This window comes from Crinia signifera, chromosome 6 (assembly GCF_055691185.1).
Source record: "Crinia signifera chromosome 6, ASM5569118v1, whole genome shotgun sequence".
NCBI classification, from domain to species: Eukaryota; Metazoa; Chordata; class Amphibia; order Anura; family Myobatrachidae; genus Crinia; species Crinia signifera.
In genome coordinates, this window is record NC_139222.1 from 107,852,756 (window position 1) to 107,871,940 (window position 19,185).

At 42.3% G+C, this 19,185-nt stretch overlaps 1 protein-coding gene across 1 annotated transcript in view; it reads right to left on the reverse strand.

Annotated features, from left to right (window-relative positions):
- Window positions 1–1,411: 1,411 nt before the first annotated feature.
- The window catches only part of SLC17A9 (solute carrier family 17 member 9), a 31,965-nt gene continuing 14,191 nt past the window's right edge, over window positions 1,412–19,185 (reverse strand). Inside the window, exons 5-13 of the mRNA XM_083146781.1 lie at window positions 18,501–18,631; window positions 16,611–16,707; window positions 16,068–16,164; window positions 14,634–14,721; window positions 12,632–12,666; window positions 12,420–12,535; window positions 3,560–3,615; window positions 3,092–3,121; window positions 1,412–2,188 (exon numbers count right to left, since the gene is read on the reverse strand). Coding sequence (XP_083002907.1) covers window positions 2,031–2,188; window positions 3,092–3,121; window positions 3,560–3,615; window positions 12,420–12,535; window positions 12,632–12,666; window positions 14,634–14,721; window positions 16,068–16,164; window positions 16,611–16,707; window positions 18,501–18,631 — 808 coding nt within the window. The 3' untranslated portion in view covers window positions 1,412–2,030. The remainder of the gene's footprint in view (window positions 2,189–3,091; window positions 3,122–3,559; window positions 3,616–12,419; window positions 12,536–12,631; window positions 12,667–14,633; window positions 14,722–16,067; window positions 16,165–16,610; window positions 16,708–18,500; window positions 18,632–19,185) is intronic.

A 19,185-nucleotide genomic window follows, 5' to 3' on the forward strand; every position in this document is an offset into this window, starting at 1 on the left:
ATACATGTTACATCTGCCCCACCAGCAGTGCACATGGCTTTGCCCATTAAAGAAGGAATTTGCTTTTGCAACCCAACCAGAATAACCCCCTAGATCCTAACATGACAACATTCTGTGCCAAGATGGTTCCAAGGCTACTCACTGCCGAGCAGAAAGATCATCTAATCTGTAATTTGTACAGATATTTTGTAACAAATTAAAGCATATTTAAAACAAAGTTATTATCTTTAATGAAACATGGTTCGTCCAGTAAGATCCTGAGACAAAATGGCAGTCCATGCACTGGATAACACCATCATCACCAAGAATGAAGAAAACACATCAAAGTAAATCCAAAGCCATGTTAATTGTTTTCTTTTATATAAAGGGTGTTATTTTGGCAGACTGGATACCAGAAAGTGCAACGTGGGATGCTTTATGTTAAAACCGATTAGTACTGAATATTTTTAAGAATTATTTTATGCATCTCCTTTCTACCTTGCCCATACATAACATCCACTTTCCCCGATATTAGTTTCCAATATTTTAAAGATGTCATTATCTGAAGCCCCAAATGCTATACAATATTATAAATGGAATCATGCAGTAGCCCAGGAGAATATTTTGGTTGTCCTTGGAATGGAAAACAATTTATCCTACCCAAGCATCAGAGCCCTGGAGTCGCTTTGAGGAACCATATTACATGGCTCATTTCAACCAAAATCCAAGGTTGACTTACCAAAGAAAGGTACGAGCAGTACGACCAATCAAAAATACTGTAGCAGTCATCTGGGACAATTATTGGTTAATAAAACAGTGTAAATAGGGATGGTATTCCAACAGCACAATGAATGATCCCAATATCTTCTCTTTATTCAAAGCACACAGCCAGCACTCACTTTATTAAAAGAGTACTTTAGATCTGCCAAGTGTTAAGCTGGCAATGCACTCATACGATTTGGGCCCTTTTGACCCAATTCCGACTCATTGGGCTCAGAAATCAGGTGAAAAGTGCACATATCGTAACCGCAGATTCTGAGTCGATGCGTGATCCTGTGCACATCGAATCAGATTTAGAGATTGCAAGTGCTGCATGTAATCCGATAGCACTTGCCCGGTGGCTCCCCTACGGGCAGTTGCCGAGGTATCGCATGCGATCTCTCGGATAAGTGTATGGCCAGCTTTAGAGGGTGATTCTGGTTGACACACAAAGCTGCAAAATTCACAGCTTTGTGCGTCATCTATGCAAAATGCTGGGCGTTCCCATGAGCGAGACCCCTTGCCGCTGCCCGCATATGTGCAGTTGCTGACCATTGCGCAGGGGAGCAAATGGATCTGAATAAGGTCCTCAGTGCAATGCTATGTTTCAGCACATGTATGGAGAAGAGATCATCTCAACAAATGTTCAATCAGAAAAAAGAAAAGGCGTGTAAAAACTGAATAAGATTTATTAAGACTTTCAGCGTACTACCGACACATTATACACGGGTTATGGAATGCGCTGGGGAAGAATGAGTTGCCCAGTTGTATATGGGTTTTATGTACTGCTCAGGTGTTTTCTGTAACGTATACACATATTATAGTACATCACACAACAAAATGTACAATTGGGATGGTACGGTTGGTATTGGGTGTTGGTGGGAATTGAAGACTTCCCCCGACAATATAGAATAAATTAAAAATCTTAATAAAAAATATATATCCGCTGCTGTGCAAACTCCACCGTAAACCCTGGGAGATGTATATAGCAATCTCTGTCTGCACTGTGTACCTTATACAGATTTACTGTCAGAGCACCAGATTTTGGTTTCATTGCTAGTTCTATCAATGCACAAAGTACAGTGGTTCCCCTTGATCAATTTAGCAAGTGTGACTCTGCCACTGTAGGTGTTATGTACCACTGGCAGATGCCGCCCAATAACTCCATTCTCCAGGTGCCCCGGAACTGGTGTTAGAGGGCAAGTAAAAAAATGTAATCTCAGTTATGGTCCAAAGTGCTTCCTCTCCCCACGTCTGCCAGTTGGAGATACAGATTGCTCCATCTCGTCCTGCTAGATGTGAATCATATCCACGTCCATTCTTTCAGACTTCGCAAACTCCAGGAACACAAGTAAACCCAAAACATTCACAGCAACCACCAGGTGGAACATGGGGGCCCAGGAACCAGTGGTTTCAATGAGGTAACCAGACAGATAGACCAAAACGACACCTACAACAGAGAAAAGGCATTATAAGAACGATGGAAATATATATGCAAATTATTTTTGAAAGTGAAGTCAAACCCGCACACTCAGATTGGGTCACTGTACAAAGATATAAACTGGGTGATAGGACCAAATGGTCAAAGCTTTTAAAGGATTGCATAATATTTAATCACCAAAAATAAATCAAATCTCATCCAGAGTAGTTCTCGCTATAAAATGGAATGACAATGGTTTCTCTAACAGCTACTTCATAAGTTCTTCCAGATGCAGCGACTTGTCCTCATGTACAGCATTCTTCAGAGATTAATAAAACTCAATACATGCCTGTATAAAAGGCTGAGAACATCTATCATAGTATGGAGACCTCTGGTGGGGAAACAAAGGTATGACGCATTTATAGAATAATAAAACACCCACTTTTCAAAACCCATGTCCTCTTTATATTACAAATAGATGGGGTGTCCAGAAGAATTAGATTACATAGAGCTCAATTTCAAGCTCCACTAATTTCAAGCTTTGAATAATGAATTAAATGAGGGACAGCATTAAAACTTATGTAATGAAGAGGGCCATTATGGTGGAAATCATTTACAAGCTGTACAGAGGGAGAATGTTGGAGGTTTCGTTTTACTTTCCTTTGGGAAGGATCGGGGCGGGGGGGGGGGGGGGGGTGTTAAATGTTGCTCAATATTTACAGGGAACCTGTCAGGGACTTGTAACATATCCGGCTGCTAAAGTAAGGACAAAGCTGCTACAGTATACGTCAAAAGTCTGTCCCAGCATTTGCATACAGCTGCATTGTTTACAGAGCTATCGGAGCCTAGACAAATATATCTCCTGTTTAAAGACAAGACTAAAACAAGGACATTCACTGTCCGAGGAGAGTTACTGAGCAGGATATTACTTACCCAGTAAAGCGCCGCCTGTGTTAGCCACACCTGTTAGTAGAGATCAGTTGTTACCACCAGTAAAACAACAGACACATGTACACAACGTTTCTTGCATTTGGCTAGGTTCACTTTTGCACTCTGCATGTTCTAATACTGATATTGGTTACAGCTCGATTAGTTGAACATTACACTGTGGAAGTTCAGGCCTATAAATATCCTATTGCCATGACGATCTAAATTTTGGTCACGCCCTGTGAAATCCACATTGCTCTAATCGGCTACATGGGTCTAGCTGTATAAACAATCTAAAGATTGAATTTGCTGCAGGTTTCTCAAGCTCTGAGGACGTTTCAATGCTCCAAGTGGCCAAAGGTTGGGTTATTCCTGTTAGAATCCTCTTATTCTTATTTAGAACATTCTCAGCAGTAATACCTGGGTGAGAGTAACAAAGCGAGACAAAATGTACAATAAGTAATATAGCTTTACCAAAAAGGAAGCCGGCACAGGAAGGAGCGAGGTCCTGAACATTGACCGTTATACCACTGTGAAAGCACAAGAAAAAAAGGCATTAGCAAAGTTATTTTTTTAACTCATACACATGGTTATGCTTCTAGAACATATTTTTTCATTCCTTATTTTAGTAGATTACAAAATATGTATTTAGCCATATTCCATAGAATTTTAACCACAAGGAGCAGCATGATCGCATATACTCTCATTATCGCATGAATACCGGCATCTGAATTCTGACATATGTCCTGGGAAATCTTTCCAGAAGAAGAGCCGCCCCACAAAATACAGACTTCCAGGTTTTCTACTGCATTTGCAAGGCCCCCAGGCAGCATATATGCAAGCTGCAGGAGGAAGGAGAGTGTACTTCAGATCCCATTGTGAGATTCATTGTGGCAACAGGCCCTTAGGTTTCTTGCATATACGTATATTTCAGCCCCAGTGAATTCTATGGGAATCCCTGTACACCACAGTTTGCAGTTTATGTCGGAGGTTCATATAGCGTATGCCATGTATGTATTGTGGTTACCTTCTATAAATGGCAGATTTCATAGGTTTTCCTGGAGATATTATATTGATAAATCCCATGCACTGTGGTGTTCCTCGTGGTTTGCAGTCATTAGATCTACAATGTCTAGGTCGACAGTCAAAAGGTCAACATGGTCAACAGTGAAAATGTTGACATTCAGAATGTTGACGGTCAAAACGTCTATATGAAAAAGGTCGACGTGAGTTTTTAATTATTACTTTTTAACCCCTTCATGACAGAGCCAGTTTGTGCCTTCATGACAGAGCCCTTTTTTTCAAATCTGACATGTCTCACTTAAGTGGGGATAACTTTTTTTTGCTTTTACTTATCCCAGTGATTTTGAGATTGTTTTCTCGTGACACATTGTACTTCAAGTTAGTGGTAAATTTTGGTCGATACAGTCTGTGTTTTTTTGTGAAAAATACCAAAATATCGTGAAAAAATGGAAAATTTAGCAATATGCAAAATGTTAAATTTTCTGCTTGTGAGACAAATAATCATACCACTCAAAATAGTTAATAACTAACATAGACCATATGTCTACTTTATGTTGCCATCATTATTTCAACCCCCTTTTCATTTTTTTGGACACTAGGAGGCTTCAAATATGACTAGCAAATTCTCAAATTTTCAAGAAAATTTCAAACACTGATTTTTTTAGGGACCAGTTCAGTTCTGATGTGACTTTGAGGGACTTGTATGTGAGACACCCCCATAAATGATGCCATTTCAAAAACTGCACCCCTCACAGTATTCAAAACAGCATTTTGGAAGTTTGTTAACCCTTTAGGTGTTTCACAGGAATTAAAACAAAGTGTAGGTGAAATTTCAAAATTTCTTTTTTTTTGCAGAGTTTCAATTTTAATACATTTTTCTAACAAATACAGTAGATTTTACTAGAGAAATGTGACTAAAAATTGATTCCCCCAATTCTTGTGTTTTCAAAAATATCCTATATGTGGCCCTAGTGTGCACGTTGACCAAACCACAGGCTTCATAATAGAAGGAGCACCTACTTGATTTTGGAGCCTCCTTTTTATGAGATTTTTTTTTAGGCACCATGTAGGTTTCTAGGCACCATAAGTGCTAAAAGTTAGGAACCTTCCCCACAAGTCACCCCATTTTGCAATCTACACCCCTCAGGGAATTCATCTAGGGGTATAGTGTACATTTCAAACCCCCAGGGGTTTCACCAATTTTGGTACAACTGGGATGTGAAAATGGAAAATTACATTTTTTTACACAAACATGCAGTTCTGGCTCAAAATTTTTCATTTTCACAAGGAATGAAGGAGACAAAGCACCCCAAAATCTGTGCCCCAATTTCTCCCGAGTACGGCAATGCCTCACATGTGACCAAAAAATACCAGTGGGGCGCATAGCAGGACTCAGAAGGGAAGGAGTGATTTTTGGATTTGGCAGCACAGATTTTGGTGGAATGAATGGTGGGTGCCATGTTGCATTAGCAAGACTCCCAAAGCACCAATACAGTGGAACCCCCCCACAAGTCACCCCATTTTGCAAAGTACACCCCTCAGGGAATTCATCTAGGGGTATAGTGTACATTTCAAACCCCCAGGGGTTTCACCAATTTTGATACAACTGGGATGTGAAAATGGAAAATTACATTTTTTTACACAAACATGCAGTTATGGCTCAAAATTTTTCATTTTCACAAGGAATGAAGGAGACAAAGCACCCCAAAATCTGTGCCCCAATTTCTCCCGAGTACGGCAATGCCTCACATGTGACCAAAAAATACCAGTTGGGTGCATGGCAGGACTCAGAAGGGAAGGAGTGATTTTTGGATTTTGCAGCACAGATTTTGGTGGAATGAATGGTGGGTGCTATGTTGCACCAATACAGTGGAACCCCCCCACAAGTCACCCCATTTTGCAAAGTACACCCCTCAGGGAATTCATCTAGGGGTATAGTGTACATTTCAAACCCCCAGGGGTTTCACCAATTTTGGTACAACTGGGATGTGAAAATGGAAAATTACATTTTTTTACACAAACATGCAGTTCTGGCTCAAAATTTTTCATTTTCACAAGGAATGAAGGAGACAAAGCACCCCAAAATCTGTGCCCCAATTTCTCCCGAGTACGGCAATGCCTCACATGTGACCAAAAAATACCAGTGGGGCGCATGGCAGGACTCAGAAGGGAAGGAGTGATTTTTGGATTTGGCAGCACAGATTTTGGTGGAATGAATGGTGGGTGCCATGTTGCATTAGCAAGACTCCCAAAGCACCAATACAGTGGAACCCCCCCACAAGTCACCCCATTTTGCAAAGTACACCCCTCAGGGAATTCATCTAGGGGTATAGTGTACATTTCAAACCCCCAGGGGTTTCACCAATTTTGGTACAACTGGGATGTGAAAATGGAAAATTAAATTTTTTTACACAAACATGCAGTTCTGGCTCAAAATTTTTCATTTTCACAAGGAATGAAGGAGACAAAGCACCCCAAAATCTGTGCCCCAATTTCTCCCGAGTACGGCAATGCCTCACATGTGACCAAAAAATACCAGTGGGGCGCATGGCAGGACTCAGAAGGGAAGGAGTGATTTTTGGATTTGGCAGCACAGATTTTGGTGGAATGAATGGTGGGTGCCATGTTGCATTAGCAAGACTCCCAAAGCACCAATACAGTGGAACCCCCCCACAAGTCACCCCATTTTGCAAAGTACACCCCTCAGGGAATTCATCTAGGGGTATAGTGTACATTTCAAACCCCCAGGGGTTTCACCAATTTTGATACAACTGGGCAGTGAAAATGAAAAATTACATTTTTTTACACAAAAATGCAGTTCTGGCTCAAAATTTTTCATTTTCACAAGGAATGAAGGAGACAAAGCACCCCAAAATCTGTGCCCCAATTTCTCCCGAGTACGGCAATGCCTCACATGTGACCAAAAAATACCAGTTGGGCGCATGGCAGGACTCAGAAGGGAAGGAGTGATTTTTGGATTTGGCAGCACAGATTTTGGTGGAATGAATGGTGGGTGCTATGTTGCATTACCAATACAGTGGAACCCCCCCACAAGTGACCCCATTTTGCAAACTACACCCCTCAGGGAATTCATCTAGGGGTATAGTGTACATTTCAAACCCCCAGGGGTTTCACCAATTTTGGTACAACTGGGCTGTGAAAATGAAAAATTACATTTTTTTACACAAAAATGCAGTTCTGGCTCAAAATTTTTCATTTTCACAAGGAATGAAGGAGACAAAGCACCCCAAAATCTGTGCCCCAATTTCTCCCGAGTACGGCAATGCCTCACATGTGACCAAAAAATACCAGTTGGGTGCATGGCAGGACTCAGAAGGGAAGGAGTGATTTTTGGATTTGGCAGCACAGATTTTGGTGGAATGAATGGTGGGTGCTATGTTGCATTACCAATACAGTGGAACCCCCCCACAAGTGACCCCATTTTGCAAACTACACCCCTCAGGGAATTCATCTAGGGGTATAGTGTACATTTCAATCCCCCAGGGGTTTCACCAATTTTGGTACAACTGGGCTGTGAAAATGAAAAATTACATTTTTTTACACAAAAATGTACTTCTGGCTCAAAATTTTTCATTTTCACAAGGAATGAAGGAGACAAAGCACCCCAAAATCTGTGCCCCCATTTCTCCAGAGTACGGCAATGCCTCACATGTGACCAAAAAATACCAGTTGGGTGCATGGCAGGACTCAGAAGGGAAGGAGTGATTTTCTGATTTTGCAGCTCAGATTCTGGTGGAATGAATGGTGGGTGCTATGTGGCATTAGCAAGACCCCCGATGCACGGTGAAATGATGAACCTAGTAATCCATCGATGTGTGGTATATTTTGAAACACTCCTTTATACATAGGCCGGGTTTGTCGGGGCAAGTTTCACAGTGGAAAATAGTTTCCTTTCTTATTCCCTTTTTATAGCAAACTTTGCACCTTTTTTGTGTCCTGCCCTTTCTTGCAGTGGAGGGGATTTCGTTGGGAAAATGCTGCCCTGGTACAATACGGGGGCCAGTACTAGAAGTACTGGGGCCCTCTGCCTGCTGGTTCCCAAATATTAGGCCCTTTATGACTTCCTCTTGAAAGTGCATAAATGTCCCCCTCTGGCCGGTAGAACGGAATAGCACGTAAGCGTTATACAGTGCCATCTGGATGATATACACGGCCAGTTTCTTGTACCAGATATTTGTTTTCCGCAGGGCACTGTACGGCTTCAGTACCTGATCTGAAAGATCCACTCCGCCCATGTACTTATTGTAATCTAGGATACAATTTGGTTTTGAGGTGTGGGTACTGGTACCTCGTACAGGGATGGAGGTGGTACTGTCTCCATGAATTGTTGTCAGTATAAGGACATCCCTCTTGTCCTTATATTTGACCAACAACATATTTTCGGTGCATATTCCCCTGCTTTCACCCCTTCTCATTACTTGGGCAATGTGCGTTTTGGGGAGGCCTCTTTGGTTCTTGCGCACAGTACCGCAAGCTGCTGTACCTCTTGAACCAAGGGCCTTAAACAGGGGGATGCTGGTGTAAAAGTTATCCACATAGAGGTGATAACCCTTATCCAGGAAGGGGTGCATTAAATCCCAGACAATTTTGCCACTAACACCTACGAGGGAGGGGGGGCATTCTGGCGGTTCAATTCTTGAATCCTTCCCTTCATATACCCTAAACTTGTGGGTGTACCCTGTGGTGCTTTCACACAGCTTATACATTTTTATGCCATACCTTGCCCTCTTACTGGGAAGGTACTGGCGGAATTTAACCCTTCCTTTAAAATGTATAAGGGACTCGTCAATACAAATAAATTTTTCAGGGATGTATAGCTCTGCAAATTTGGCACTGAAATGATCAATGACCGGCCTGACTTTGAATAGCCGGTCAAAGGTGGGATCATCTCTGGGTGGGCACTGTGCATTATCGGTGTAATGTATAAATTTATGGATTGCCTCAAAACGAGTCCGAGTCACGGCCATACGGTAAAATGGGGTGCTGTACAGAACATCTGTACTCCAATATTGCCTAATTTGTGGCTTTTTTACTATGCCCATATGAAACACCAGACCCCAAAACGTCATCATCTCTACTGCATCTACAGGGGTCCACCTAGCAAATGATGACGTGGGGTTTTGAGCAATAAACTGCTGGGCATATAAATTAGTTTGCTCCACCATTAAATTTATAAAATCATCAGAGAAAAATAAATTTGAAAAAGTCAATTTCTCTGAGACCTGTGGAATCAAATTGGATTCCTGGCATGGCCAAAAACTCAGGAACCTGGGGCTCAAAATTGTCTGGTGGTGGGGTCCATACGAGATCAATTATTGGGGGGGGGGTCTCAGCTGCTCTACGGGGGCGTCTTTGAGGGGGTCCCTCATCACCAGAGGAGGAAGAGGAGCTTAAGACGAATCCTTCAAATTCCCCGCTTGCCTCACTGGCTGTGTCAGAATCAGAGGCAAGCATGGCATATGCCTCCTCCACTGAATACATTCTTCTGGATGACTGGGATGACATTTGGGATGACATTTTTATTTTTGTGTTACTGGTAGTGAAATGTTTCAACACGTGTATAGTGTAGGGGGGGGTACAAACTTTATTTCAACCCGGGGGGTATGTAGTGTGTTGTGTGTATGTAGTGCAGAACAAAAAAAATACTTTATACAAAAAAAAAAAAATGAAGGGGTTAAAAAAAAAAAAAAAAAATTGAAGGGGTTAAAAAAAAAAAAAAAAAAGGTCCTGCGCCAAAAATTGAGCACAGATGTTGGTCAGTAACATCTGTCACTGAACAGCGCTCAAAGGCAACAGGAATTTGATCAAAAAAAAAAAAAATAGATCAACCCTGTGCCGAAAAAAGCTGATCAGTGATGTACGTCACTGATCAGCGCACAGTGGCCACAGGACACCCACAAAATCACAGTGTGTGTAAAAAAAAAATTAAAAAAAGACCACACAGCACCCACAAAAAAAAAAAAAAAGGTGATCAGTGATGCGACACTGATTACCAGTGAGGGGCAGCAGGTGCACAACCTTTGGTGCAACTGGCAGCAACTGACAGGTATATATAAAAAAAAAAAACCTCTGCACCCCCAAAAAGTTGCTGATCACCTCAGATATAGTGATCAGCACAAAAGGCGGGGGTAGCAGACACAAAATATACACTCTCTATCACTCTCTGTCACTATCTCTCTCTATCTCTCACTATCTCTCACTATCTCTCACTATCTATCACTATCTATCACTATCTATCACTATCTATCACTATCTATCACACTGCAGCAGCAGCACTGACAGTTATATGTATAAAAAAAAACCTGCACCCCCAAAAAGGGGGGGTAGCAGACACAAAATCTCTCTATCTCTCACTATCTATTACTATCTATCACTATCTCTCACTATCTATCACTATCTATCACTATGACACTGCAGCAGCAGCACTGACAGTTATATATATAAAAAAAAAACCTGCACCCCCAAAAAAGGGGGGGTAGCAGACACAAATCTCTCTATCTCTCACTATCTATTACTATCTATCACTATCTCTCACTATCTATCACTATCTATCACTATGACACTGCAGCAGCAGCGACAGTTATTTATATATAAAAAACCCCTGCACCCCCAAAAAGGGGGGGTAGCAGACACAAAATATAGCTCTCTCTGTCACTATCTCTCTATCTCTCTCTCTATCTCTCTATCTCTCTATCACACTGCAGCAGCAGCAGGAAGTCTCAGGAAGTCAGATCCAGGAAGCGTCCAGCACGCTACAAGCAGTGATCAAGTGATCAGGTAAGGTATTTGCAAGGATCAGGTAAGTATTAGCAAGGATCAGGTCAGTATCACGGCAGATAGGCACGGTGACCGCTCTGCACGCTACTCCAGACCGGAATGGCGTCTGCAGCGCAGTCACCGGTAGTTTAAATGTCGCGCCTTGGCTGTGATTGGTCCGTGGGTCCCACGGACCAATCACAGCCTTGGGGGCAGGTGGGGTGAGGGTGGGGTGAGGTGTCATCGTCACCGATGACCCCCTCATGCCCCCTGACGCCCGGCGGTGATTGACACCTGTGTTACCAAGCGTCTGATTCGCTGGTAACACAGGAAAACGCTGTGAATGGCTGTTCACACTGAACAGCCAATCACAGCGATCGCCGACGGGGGGGCGACATCGCAGCCCCCCCTGGGCATGCAGGGACATGTCTGCTGTCAGGGACAGCAGACATCGTCCCTCTGTCACTGCGTCTCGAGACGCAGTGACAGTTTAAAGTCATGACGTATATATACGTCATGTGTCGGGAAGTACATCCCGGCCATGACGTATATATACGTCAAATGTCGTGAAGGGGTTAAGCCAACAGGTGGTATTTCATACTCATCAACCAGCTGTTGACGAACTACACATCCCAGCATGCCTTGCCTTAGTTTTTCTATTTAACCATGCTGAAACTGATGCAAGGTATGCTGGTATGTGTAGTTTATCAACAGCTGAAGAGCCGCTAATTGCCTACCCCTGCACTACCGAACTTTTGACCCTGTCGATCAAGACATTGTAGATCTAACATACCATTTGGGTAAAGAGTCTTCAACCAGGGTCAGCTGCAGACCACACATTGCAATAAGATGCTGGTTAACACATATAAAACATACCTGTTATGTTGTATGTAATGGGATGCGGTTAATTTCCCGGCGGTCGGAATCCCGACACTGGATTCCCGACCGCGGAAATCCCGAAACTTTCTCCCTCCGTGGGTGTCCACGACACCCATAGAGGGAGAATAAAATAGCGTGCCGAGCGTAGCGAGGCACCGGGCCCGCTGCGTGGCGAGCGCAGCGAGCCCGCAAGGGGGGGCGATCCATGTCCCCCCCTTGTCGGGATTTCGGCGGTCGGGATTCCGGTGTCGGGATTCTGAACGCCGGGATCCCGACCGCCGGGAAATCGTATCGGACCCGTATGTAATATATGTGCTGGCTGCCTGACTCCGGGGGTCAGCAGTGCCGCTGTGTATTGTACGAACTATAAATCAGATCTCAGCTTGTCCCATCCGTATACTCCCACCGACTCCCAGACTCCAACCGACTAGCTTCACAGGAATCTGATAGAAGGTGTTATAGAGGAAGGACAAGCTGAGTGTGATGCTACTGATCCCCAATGTCAGGTAACCAGCACATATTACAGGTATGTGTAGTGGTTGTGTGTGTTATCATCCCTAAGCCACCCATGCAGTGTGTGGCCTGTACTGCAGCCAATGGGCCTTTCAACCATGTGACCTATCCAGAATCAGAGAGATGGAGAGAGGAACCTTACCTATGGTTAAAGGTTTGCAGACCCACTGACACAGAGGCAAAAGTAATAGCCTGGAAATAACTGGTTGTGTGACCAAGACACAGGACAAAAATGCTGGAGGCCCCCATGCCAAAAATCTGTAAAGATAATGCAGGAAGATTATTGGTAAAAGGATGGCCCTTGAGACCTAGTAAGTACACAGCACCTAATGCAACTACAAGATGCTCCCTCACCTGCATGAGCTTCCGGACCCAGACAGCTTTATATCCTGAGATAGTACAGGGGGAAAAAATGGGTTAATTACCTTTTGAAAGAAACACACTACAGACAAACTTGTAACAGTTGACTGTTGATAGATTAAAAGGCCAGGTTTTAGCCAAAATGACTCCATTTTGTCTGTTCAGTTTAAAATTTATACCTTCTTTAAAAAACAGACTTTTTCATACTATTCATTTTCAGTAAGGATTTTAGTCATGCCCCTAAATAGGTTAAACAATTATATTTACGAGTATGAAGTGTTATGTTATCTTTCCCAAGGCTATCTTCTGTAGACTATAAATAATGAATCGCTGACAATGAACATGAGTTATGGATTTTTAGAAAAAAAATATATATTTAATTTCCCAATTTGAGATTTCAGACACCTTGTGCATTAGTGCTCAGATGATCGCTGACCATTTATTGTGGGGCTCAGTCACTTTGCCTTATTTTAATTTTGACTAGTACCTGCCATATTAGAATAATCTTCATAGGCAACTACAATAACATCATCACCTACTGTAGAAACATAGAATTTGACGGCAGATAAGAACCACTTGGACCATCTAGTCTGCCCCTTTTTTTAATCATGTTACCTCAAACCATATTTGATCCTTATATTTTTGTAATTATATCAATATGCTTATCCCAAGCATGTTTCAATTGTACTACTGTATTTGTCTCTACCACCTCTGAAGGTGGGCTATTCCACTTATCTACTACTCTTTGTGTGAAGTAATTCTTCCTCACATTTCCCCTGAATCTTCCTCCCTCTAGTGTCAGTGCATGTCCTCGTGTTCTGTTGCTCCTCTTCCTGTGAAGAATGTCTCCCACCTGTACCTTGTTAAAACCCTTTATATATTTGAACGTTTCTATCATGTCCCCCCCTTTCCCTTCTCTGCTCTAAACTATACATATTAAGATCTTTCAGTCTTTCCTGGTATGTTTTGTGATGCAGGCCATGCACCATTTTAGTTGCCCTTCTTTGTACAGATAGCCTTCTGGAGATATGGCCTCCAGAACTGAACACAGTACTCTAGATGAGGTTGTACCAATGACCTATACTGTGGCATTATTACTTCTTTCTTTCTACTGCTTATACCTCTCACTATAAAACCAAGCATCTGACTTGCCTTCTTCATTGCTTTGTTACATAAACTACTACATATAGTTACTGTTGTAGAAGAAATGCAATAAAAACTTTTTTTTTGGTACTTGTGTAGTATCACGGTGGCACTTCTCAGCGGATCGTATGCAATATTATTATTATAATCCAATTTGCATACGATTCGATCTGCAATGCCATTTAGCACACCCCCACTATCAACATCAGCCCAAAGCGTGGCGAGCGCGGTAAGTGTCCTCCAGACCTGTTCATACCCCCACTATCCACGTTGGTGCAGAGTTGACTTTAAAAAGTCCGAAGCGTGGCAAGCGCAGAAAGCCCTGCGAGAGTCCACGTAAAAAGAGCCCGAAGCCTGGTGAGCGGATGCAGAATACACATCCAGTAATCTGTGTCCCCTCGCGGGGCTGGCTGCGCTTGCCACGCTTCAGGAGCGTTTTCTATGTCCGCTCGCCTCGCTGCGCTCGCCACACTTTATAAAATCAACTCCACACCGTTGTGGATAGTGGGGGTATGAACAGGTAGCGAGGACGCGTACCGTGCGCGCTTGCCACGCTTAGGGGTGACGTGGATAGTAGGGGCGTGCTAAATAGCATCGTGTATCGAATCGTATGCAAATCGCATACAATATTTACATACGATGCGATCCACAGGGAAGTGCCGCTGTGAAACTACACAAGTACCTTTTTTTTTTTTTAAGTTACTTTTTGCAACTACGTGCAGTCTCATCAATATAAATACACCCATAAAATGAGTCTCCATTATGTGCATAGGCCATGCGGAATTCCTCAGCAAAGAAATGGGCTAATCATATTGCTGCACACATTATTAGCAGAAGTGGGCCAGTTCCTTACCTTGTGTGATGAGGTAGTCAGATAGTAGCCCACTCATAATGGCTGCAGGGATAGCTACAAACCATGGCACGACATTAAACACCCATCCCTAGTGGGCAAAAAATTAATCAGAATCCAAAAGGATCCAGGACACCAGAAATGACAGATATAAAAGTCAGAGACAGCAGAAAAATAGGCACTAGTTCAAAGGTTTCCAAAGTCGGTCCTCAGCATCCCACACAGTGCATGTTTTGCAGGTCTCCTCACAGAATCATGTGAAATAATTAGCTCCACCTGCAGATCTTTTAAAATGTGTTGGTCAGTAATGAGTGCACCTGTTGGGTAACTTGGAAAACGTGGGGTCCTGAGGACAGAGTTTGAGAACCACTGTAATAGAATAAAGAGAGACATAGAGAACCAAATCACTTACCAAATACATATCAAGGAAGCACCGATACAGAAAGAGAAATGAGAAAAAATAGATGTGACCAGAAAGTAGATAACATTTTCTATTTGTGCATGAATATAAGCCAGGTAATATACAGCTTTAAACATTTTTATTGCAAATATAAATAAAAACAACACTATGCTCTTAAAAGGGTATTTTATAAAATGGGGGCATGCTTGATTTAAAAGGAGACTACTATATTTCAAACAAATATGATGCAGTGTACATGCCATAACCAATCAGATATGAGCTATGACCGCACAACACTTCCGAAAAGTAGCTACACGATTGGTTGCCATTTGTTATAGCATATCTATGGGCTTTGAACATGGTGGATTTAATTTAGGGTCACTGTGACATATTAGTATGTGAACTTCAGAGAAACAGATCACAAAAGCTGGACACACCATGTAGAATTTATCCATTAAAGACCGAACCAATATCCATGCAGCTCTTTAATTAATTATGAGCCAATAACATTGGTCAGGTCTCCTCAGTCTCATGGAAGACTAGTTTTCATTATTTCCTCATTAAAGCAATTGAGTCCATCTGACGCAACCCTTACAATTGCTGTACAATGCTTTATAATATGGTGGCGCTATATACACTTGTAAAGGCCCGCTAAAAGCAGCTCAGTTTTACAGTTTGAGCTGCTTTCAGCTCAAAAGCCGCCCAGTGTGTGGGCAGCCGATGAGCGCACCAGCGGCCGCCATTCATCTGCTGCTATTACCAGCACACTGAACAGCTTTCCATAGCGTCCTGCTATGGAAAGCCGTTCACAGTGGCGAAAAATCAGTGTGTCTGCAGAGAGCGATTTTCAGCGCATCGATTTTAGCCATCATCGCTGTGCATACACGCTTTGCAAAAACACCCAGTGTGTACTGTGTATGCACCTTAACAGTAGTGAATGGCAAGTCACATCTGTCAGATAAAGATGTGCAGTTTTTACATTTTGCCAGTAGGTGGCACAATGGGATCATAGGAAGAATGAGTAATAGGGTTCTCACCTTGGCATCTGGGAATTTTTCTTTGAAATATGTTGGGAGCCAGGAGAAGAGGGTGAATGCTGTGCTGGCAACACTAAGCTGGGCGATAATCACTGCCCTATAATTATATGTGTGAACATATGACTGGATAAGTTGTGTATCAGACATAGGATTTTAACCTGTTATTCTACAAGATGAAAACAAGTTTAAATGCTTTTATTTGTTTATAAACAGATTCTTATACAGTGCGGCAAGTTAAGTTGCACTTTACAATTTGAAATATGGATAAAACAAACTGGGTAGTTACAGTTAAAATGGTGGGAGGGCCCTGCTCACAAGCTTCCAATCTACAGCAGTTGCACCTAATAGTAATGTTATGGTTATAAGATATGACAAGAGGCGCCATAAAGTTTAAAAGTCTCCAGGTAGACGTAGGATTGTGCAAGTAAAGTTTAATTGACATTTATAAAAATAAAAAAAATAAAAACTGGTTAATTTGCGTTTACAATTTTTATTGTTTGTGTTTGCAAATGACCCTTATGCAATCATTACAAGCATACTTACCACACAGGAGCCTTCCTAAATAAACGTTTCCAGGGCACATTGGTCTGGGCAGACAGTAGGAAACCTTTTCCAAGATCTTCAAAAGTCAGGATTCTTTCTGTCAAAGACAAAGCATTGAATCTGCAAAACAGCCTTACAATAAAATGCCATCACCTATTAGGACAATACATATGCTCACTCTCACACACACACACACACACACACACTGGTATGGATTATGTATTACAAAGGTTCCATGAGTGACACCTGCCCTTCTGCTCAACGGGAGGTTTATTTTGGTATGGATTATACTGGGGAGGGCACCACGGCAGGGTAGTGCTGGTGATTTACATATTTACACTGCACTCACCTCATTACACTCCAAATGGTATTTCATTTTAAATTGATGGAATGCTAGTTCCAAAGTATTGCAATACATTGTCAAGCTAACCAACCACATCATGGTTAATGAGTACCAGGTGAAAAAGCAATCTCCTTAAGTGCAATCTAGTCCATGGAATTATAGAACACTTGTTCTGGTGTAGTGGGTTTTCAATTTGGGATTCCGACTGTTGGAATGTCCTGACAGCTGGAATCCCGGGCCATTTTAATTCTGTTTGACCGTTTCAATGTTCCGGCTGTCGAGTGTCGGAAACTCAGTGGATCAGCAAAAACAGCCACGTATTGACGAAAAACACAGTGAATTGGACAATCCGCTGCAGTTTCCGACAAAAGAAAATCCAATTTGTTTTAAGTCTGACCTCTTTCTTTTCGGAAACTGACTTCAATGCGGTCGATAACAGCAGCATTGAATAGGTGAGGACAGCTATTTTTGTCTCGGGTGTTCATTTCTATTATATAGAACATCTATTGGATTCCCCTGCACAGTATTTGTATACTATATAGAGAGTATACAAATATTGGTGCGCCTGATCATGAGTGGCGGCTCCAGAGGAGGGGCTGCAGCACAGTTTAATATTCAAATAGGGAAGTCATAGCAACTGCTACCAACTGCCATTGCAAACTGTCTCACTGGCAGTTGGTGCTGCTCCCCTATTTGAATTTTGGCTATGCTGCAGCCCTTTCTCTGGATAAAAATACAGGGCTTAATACTCTGTATATTAACTTCCTTGATAAACTTTGGCTTCAATTGTGTATTCTATAAAACATGTTTAAGAAGATTTTCATATTCCTTTAGTCAATTTAAACTAACAGTATGTGATATGGTCATTAGGTCGACCTAATTAGGGGTTAGGTCGACACCTGAAATAGGGCGACATGCATTAGGTCAACATGAGTTTTTCACATTTTTTTTTTTTTTTAAGCCGACATGTGCCGAGAGGCGGTATTTCATGCTGTACAATCCACTACGGCGTGGTGGGAAAATAAAATACTGTGCCGAGTGTAGCGAGCCACACGGTACACTTTGACAGTGTAAAAAAAACATGAAAAACTCATGTTGACTTTTTGACCATCGACATTTGCTAATGCTTGTGTCGACCTTCAAACTGTCGGCCTTAGCCATGTCAACCTATTTCAGGTGTTGACCTAAGCCCTGTCGACCTTCAGTGGTCAACCCAATGCATGTTGACCTAAATTGGGTCAACCCAATGACTCATACCCAGCAGTATTATGCGTGTGTCAATTGAAAGACATTGCATTGTCAGGATTGAGAAATAGGTGACCCAGTGTAACCTGTATGCTCCTTGAGCAACCTACACAATGATCAGCCAGGGCACGGTGTACCCAAATATTATGGAGATGATTAAAAAAAACCTTGATATATGGGTTCACCGTGCCCTGGCTGATCATTGTGTAGTGATCAGCCATGTCCAATAACTTGTATTTCAAATTACACTTGGAGCTACTGCCCTATGCAGCGGCTGTACCAAGAACAGAGCATTAACTTACCTCTCTCTTTTAGTAGGTAGGTGCTCATAAAGTATCCCCAGACCAGAGTAAGAGATCCAGCAAAATAGAACACAGTCTCCCACCCATACCACTCCAGCAGTAGAGAACCAACTCCTCCAATCAGCAATGTCCTGGAACAGATCAATAAAGGTCAAAGTAAAACACTTAAAGAAGTACCCTTAAAAAGGATCACATTTATTGTGTTCTAATAATGAAGTATAACCAACCAGTCACCTCCATACAGTCACCTTTTACTGCATTGTTATAATATACATGCTAATGTATGCAGGATACGGTCATTTGGTCTACAGCCTGATGCTCGACAGTCATTAGGTTGACACCATTAGGTTGACATGGAAAAGGTAGACATGGGTCTAGGTCGACATGGGAAAAGGTTGAAAGGTCATCAGTGTCTAGGTCGACAGTCAAAAGGTTTTCACGGTTTTCACTGTTTTTTTGAGCTGACATGTGTTGACAGATGGTATTTCATGCCCTACCATCCACTAGAGCATGGTGGGAGAACAAAATAGTGTGCCAAGCATAGCGAGGATCCGTGCCCGATGCATTGCGAGTGATGCTGTGCACAGTCGACTGTGTCCATGTCGACTGTGTTGACATTCAGGTAAAAAAAAAAAACAGTGAAAAACCCCATGTCGGCCTTTTGACTGTTGACCTAGACATGACC